Source organism: Peromyscus californicus, unplaced genomic scaffold (genome assembly GCF_007827085.1).
Source record: "Peromyscus californicus insignis strain IS unplaced genomic scaffold, ASM782708v3 Scaffold_4__1_contigs__length_199733344, whole genome shotgun sequence".
Lineage (NCBI taxonomy): Eukaryota > Metazoa > Chordata > Mammalia > Rodentia > Cricetidae > Peromyscus > Peromyscus californicus.
This window is the reverse complement of record NW_026294562.1, coordinates 198,693,613-198,699,723: the sequence shown is the minus strand read 5'-3', so window position 1 is coordinate 198,699,723 and position 6,111 is coordinate 198,693,613. Positions and strand designations below refer to the sequence as shown.

Here is a 6,111-nt window from a genome sequence, read left to right as displayed (position 1 = left end):
TCAAGGCAGCTACCTACTGTGGTAGCAGCCCAAGAAAGGGACCCAAGGAAAGCACACAATGCACCAGGAGAAGGAACCCATTGTCTAAAAAATTCACACAGGAGGTGATGGGGAAGAAACACATGCATCAGGAGTTACCTAAAGGCAGAGCTGGCTGGTGGTAAGGGATTAACTCTGGCAGCATATTGAGCCTGTGCACCTGTGGAGTTTGTTGCAGAGAGGCTGCAACAAAAACTTAGCCTGTGGGGTATTGACTCTGGCCACATGAAGCTCCAGCTTGTGCTGGTGGCTGCAAAGTCACAAGCAAATTTTTTTTTTTTTTTGTGAATTTATGGCCCCCAAATTGGATGCCAAATGTAACATGAATCCAAATTGGTCTTCATAAAGAAAGCCCAGAGTCAGATATAGGGGTAAATGTAGAAAGATCAGAGAGACAAAGGAGCAAGCCATAGCTACTTCTTACTTTTACCAAATTCTCAGCCTGAAAAGGCCAAGCTCCTTTCTCCAGCCTGCCCTACCACTTCCCCTCTCCATCCAACAATATGACTTCCTGTTTTCTCCAGTGGCTAGCTTTACACTCTGATCTTAAGGCAAGATTTATTTGTTAAAGCACATACAAAATCTCACCATAGAGAGTTTCTGAAAAAGAGACTCTAATGTGATTGGATAAGTAAATGGTAACCGAGGAAGTCAAACTCATATTGTAGCTCTGTAGCAGAGATAGCCTCCTACTTTTCATATAGAGCAAATAACACAGCTAAATTTCTTGGTGTTCTTGCTTTATCATTGAAGTCCAGAATAACTCAGGATAATAAGGACTTTGAAACCATTTTCACATTGGTAGGCTTAAAAAAAGTGTCTTCTTATCAATCTCAGAAAGAGACTACAGGACATACTGATAGAGGACTAATTTCTATACTTTTCTTCAATTTATTAACATAAAAATGAAGTTTATTTTACTAATGTTTAAGATGCTTATTTCTTCGAGAATGTGTTTTATGCTTTATGAGATTAAGAGAGTTTCTATCTGGCCTTAACAAAATAATGTAGCACTTGGGGGCAAAGATCAAGCCAAGGAGAGCTGCACTGGAAGCCAAGATAGAGAAAACTTCCATTGCCACCATGTTCTTCCCCTTGGTGCTGTGGTAGACAGGTAGAAAGGTGACCCAGACACAGAAGAACACCTGCATGCTGAATGACAGGAACTTGGCTTCATTGAATGTGTCAGGCAGATTCCTGGACAAGAAGGCCATGGTGTAGCTCCCAAGTGCCAAGGAGCAGAGGTATCCAAGGACACAGTGGAAGGCAACTGCTGAACCCTTGTTGCATAAAATGATGATGTATCCATGTTCAGCATAAGCATCTTGGTCAATGAAGGGAGGAGAGGTTGCCATCCATATTCCACAAAGAACCAGCTGAATCAGGGTACAGATGGGAATGATTAAATTTGGAGCTTTTGATATCATTAACCACCTTACCATTCTCCCTGGAAAGGTGACCTTGAAGGCAATAACCACTGTAATCGCTTTAGCTAACACAGTGGAGAGAGCTACAGTGAATGCAACTCCAAATATGGTCTGCTGAAGGATGCAGGTGGTTGTATTTGGACGGCCAATGAAGAGCAAGGCACAGAGGAAACAGATGGTGAGTGTGATGAGCAAGGTGTAACTGAGAGCTCTGTTATTGGCTTTGACAATGGGAGTGTCTCTGTTCTTCACAAATACCCCAAGAACCATAGCTGTGAGTGCAGACAAACACAGTGCTGTGGTGGTGAGAGCCATTCCCAAGGGGTCTTCATAGGCTAGAAAACTCACAGATTTCTCTATGCAGTGTTTCTTCTCTGTGTTTGCATATTGACTTTCTGGACACTTCACACATTGATCTACATCTGGTCAGAGATGAAGATAATTGTGAGGCATTGCTGCTTTATTTCTTTTTATACAAAGCCATGTCTCAGTGCCTGCTCATTGGGTTGCTAGCTAATTCATCTTCATCTGTATTCTTATAGTCAAAGAAATAAGCACTCTATAGTGATTTCATTTAGTGCCAAGGCAGAATTGTGAACACTTGTTGATGTTCAAACAAGTGGCTACAAACTTCTTGAGCCATCTTTATTTATTCAATTTCAATGGCTTGCTTGAACAGTTTTACAAACTGTTTTTACTCCATAAGTTTCTAAAAGTCATTACAATAGTTACTGATTTTTCCCTGTCTGTTTTCCCTTCTGTCTCCCTATTTGTCCATGTTTAGCCATGATATTTTTGATCTATATCTTCATGATCAGAAGTATAAGCAGTTTTGCAAGCTACACAGGAACTTTTCTAACTAGGCACATCTACAGGTGGAACAGTGTTCTACGTTGGCAACAAGTGCAGTTACAGCATCATGCAGGTTGAGAGGCAGTTTTGTCTCTTCTGGTTAATATTTACCAGAGGAGGTTGGGTCTGTGTTCTAGCAATCAACTCACCAGCCAAAGATAGATGAATCCATTCTACATTTTGGATGATTCTATTTCCTCTGGGGGGCATATCAGGGTTTTTCCTTTATCTTATAGGCAATATAACTTAAAAACTTACTCTTAATAGCTGGCATTACTTGTCTCTTGTCCTTATGTCTATGTCCCTTAACTTCTTGGAGTATTGGCACAGTTATTAGAAATTAGGGAATAGTGGGTTTCTATTTTTCTAATACATTCCCTGTTTATGAATGTCCCCATTAACTCTTGATATCATCTCTTTCATAGCATTTCTCTTTTTTCATTTTTTATTAAGAAATTTTCTATTCACTTTACATACCAACCATAGATCCCACCTCTTTCTTCTTCCCACCCATCAGCCTTCCCTCCCAAGCCACCACCCATCCCCACAATTTCCAAATCAAGGTCTCCCATGGGGAGTCAGCAGAGTCTGGCATGCTCAGCTGAGGCAGTTCTAAGCCCCTCCCTGCTGCACCAAGGCTGTGCAAGGTGTCACACCATAGGCACTGGGCTCCAAAAAGCCTGCCCATGTACCAGGGATGGATCCCAATCCCCCTGCCTGGGTGTTCCCTAAACAGTTAGAGCTAAACAACTGTCTCCCATATTCAGAGGGCCTAGTCTAGTTTATATATCCCATCCTATCTAGTCTATATATGCCATAGATGTTAGTACACAGTTCATGGGTTTCCACTACTATGGCTGGTCATCTCTGCATGTTTTCCCATCATGATCTCAACATCTCCTGCCTACAGTATCCCTCCTCTCATTGATTGGATTCTGGGAGCTCAGCCTGGTGCCTGGCTATGGATCTCTGCATCTGCTTCCACCAGTCACTGGATAAAGGTTCTATGATGACCAGTCACCAGAGTAGACCAGTCCAGGCACCCTCTCGATCATTGCCAGTAGTCCAAAGTGAGGTCATCCTTGCGGATTCCTGAGAGCTTCCCCAGTACCCTGGCTCTTCCTATTCCCATGATGTCTTCCTTTATCATGGCATCTCTTTCCTTGATCTCCCACACTGTCCCTGTTCCAGCTCGACCCTCCTATTTCCTTATGTTCTCATCCCCCATTCTTTACCCTCTGTTACCCCCACACTCCCAATTTGCTCATGTAGATCTCATCTATTTCTCCTTTGCTGGGCGATCCCTATGTCTTTCCTAGTAAGGTACTCTGCATGTTATCAATAGACAAACTCAAAACCAAGCCATCCACAAACCATTTACTGTGAATGGTGTAGTGCCTGCAAAATATGTTAGAGCAATGGTGGCACCAAGCTTGTAGGAATAATCACCCAATGACTGATTAGAAATAAAGCCCACAGCCCCGGACTTCCCTTCTGGACAAGAGGTGAGTGCCTGGGCTAGATCCCATCCCTGGGCACCAGCCACTCCAGGGAAGACCTGCCCAACTTGGCCCCAGGTTCTGGCCACCAGGCAGGATCCCTTCTACCCCCACCCCCACCGGGAAAGCTCCCCTTCTCCAAGACCCCCGGCAGACCCTGCAATCTCCACGTACTGCCCCCATGCCCATCATTGCCCAAGACCCCAGCCACTTCCTGAGACTTAGAGACCAGCCCCCAGCTCCTATCCTGCCCCGAACTTCCCATCTGGACAAGAGCTCCCATCCTGCCCCGGACTTCCCATCTGGACAAGAGAGCTCCCATCTGGACGAGAGAGAGAGAGACTTCCTGAATCTGTCAGCTCTGTCTGGACCAAGTGCACTGATAAGACCAAGAATGAACCACAAGGAGATGGGCAGACATCATGGCAGAAGTACATACAACAAAATGAAGAGCAATACAGCATCACCAGAACCTAGCCCTCCTCCAACATCTAGACCTGAACATCAAAAATTGGAAGAAGCAGAAGAAAACAGCCTTATGAATAAAGTCATGAAGAAGGTAGAGGCTTATATAGAAGAAAAGACAAACAAAAAATGGGAAGAATGCTATAAAAAACTAGAGGAAAGGATAAATAAAGTAGAAGAAAACAATAAAGCCCTGGAAGAAAACAATAAAGCCCTGAAAGAAAATCATGAAAAATCAATGAAACAGATGAAGGAAACAGTCCAAGACCTGAAAAGAGAAATAGAAAAAAATGAAGAGGACACAAACAGAGGGAATGCTGGAAATAGAAAATCTGAGTAAATGATCGGGAACTTCAGATGCAAGTATAACCAACAGAATGCAAGAGATGGAAGAGAGGATCTCTGGTGTTGAAGGTATGGTAGAAGAAATAGATTCATCAGTCAAAGAAAACACTAAAGCCAACAAAGTCATGACCCAAAATGTCCAAGAAATTTGGGACACCGTGAAAAGACCAAACCTAAGAATAATAGGGATAGAAGAAGGAGAAGAATACCAACTCAAACACACAGAAAATATATTCAACAAGATCGTAGAAGGAAACTTTCCCAACTTAAAGAAGGAAATGCCTATGAAGATACAAGAAGTCTATAGAACACCAAACAGACTAGACCCCCTAAAAAAAAATCCCCTTGCCACATAATAATTAAACAACTAAACGTACAGAATAAAGAAAGAATATTAAGAGCAGCAAAGGAAAAAGGCCAAGTGACTTATAAAGGCAAACCCATCAGAATAACACCCGATTTCTCAGTGGAGACTTTGAAAGCCAGAAGGACCTGACAGATGTAATGCAGACACTAAGAGACCATGGATGCCAGCCTAGACTAATATACCCAGCAAAACTTTCAATCATCATAGATGGAGAGAACAAGACATTCCAAGACAAAGCCAGATTTAAACAATACTTATCCACAAACCCAGCCCTACAGAAAGTACTAGAAGGAAAATTCCAACCTAAGGAAGTCAGATACACCCTCAAAAACACAGGCAATAGATAAAGCCACAGCAGTTTACCCCAAAGAAGAGAAGTACACACACACTGCCACCAAAAAAATAACAGAAATGAACAATCACTGGTCACTAATATCCCTTAATATCAATGGACTTAATTCACCTATAAAAAGACATAGGCTAAGAGAATGGATATAAAAGCAGGACCCATCTTTCTGCTGCATACAAGAAACACATCTCAAATTCAAAGATAGACACTACCTAAGAATAAAAGACTGGGAAAAGACTTTCCAATCACAACACCTGGGAGGCTACCTGGAAAACAGGACCCCCAAAAAGACACGGGGATCGCCCAATGATGGAGAAATGGATGAGATCTACATGAACAGCCTGGATGTGAGTGGGGGTAATGAAGGGCGAGGGTCAAGGGAAAGAGAGCTTGGGGGAGTGGGAGATCCCAGCTGGATCAAGAACAGAGAGGGAGAACAAGGAATAGGAGATCATGGTAAATGAAGACCCCATGAGAATAGGAAAAAGCAAAGTGCTAGAGAGGCCCAAAGAAATCCACAAAGATGCCCCCACAATAGACTGCTGGCAATGGTCGAGAGACAGCCCGAACTGACATACTCTGGTGATAGGATGGCCAAACACCCTAATTGTCGTGCTAAAAACCCCGTCCAATGACTGAGGGAACCAGATGCAGAGATCCATGGTCAAGCCCCAGGTGGAGCTCCGGGAGTCCAGTTGATAAGAAGGAGGAGGGTTTATATGAGCAAGAATTGTTGAGACCAAGTTTAGATAAAGCACAGGGACAAAT

At 43.1% G+C, this 6,111-nt stretch overlaps 1 protein-coding gene across 1 annotated transcript in view; it reads right to left on the bottom strand.

Moving 5' to 3' along the window:
* Nucleotides 1-959: 959 nt before the first annotated feature.
* The window catches only part of LOC128125737 (vomeronasal type-2 receptor 116-like), a 54,560-nt gene continuing 49,408 nt past the window's right edge, over nucleotides 960-6,111 (bottom strand). Inside the window, exon 6 of the mRNA XM_052763388.1 lies at nucleotides 960-1,888. Coding sequence (XP_052619348.1) covers nucleotides 960-1,888 — 929 coding nt within the window. The remainder of the gene's footprint in view (nucleotides 1,889-6,111) is intronic.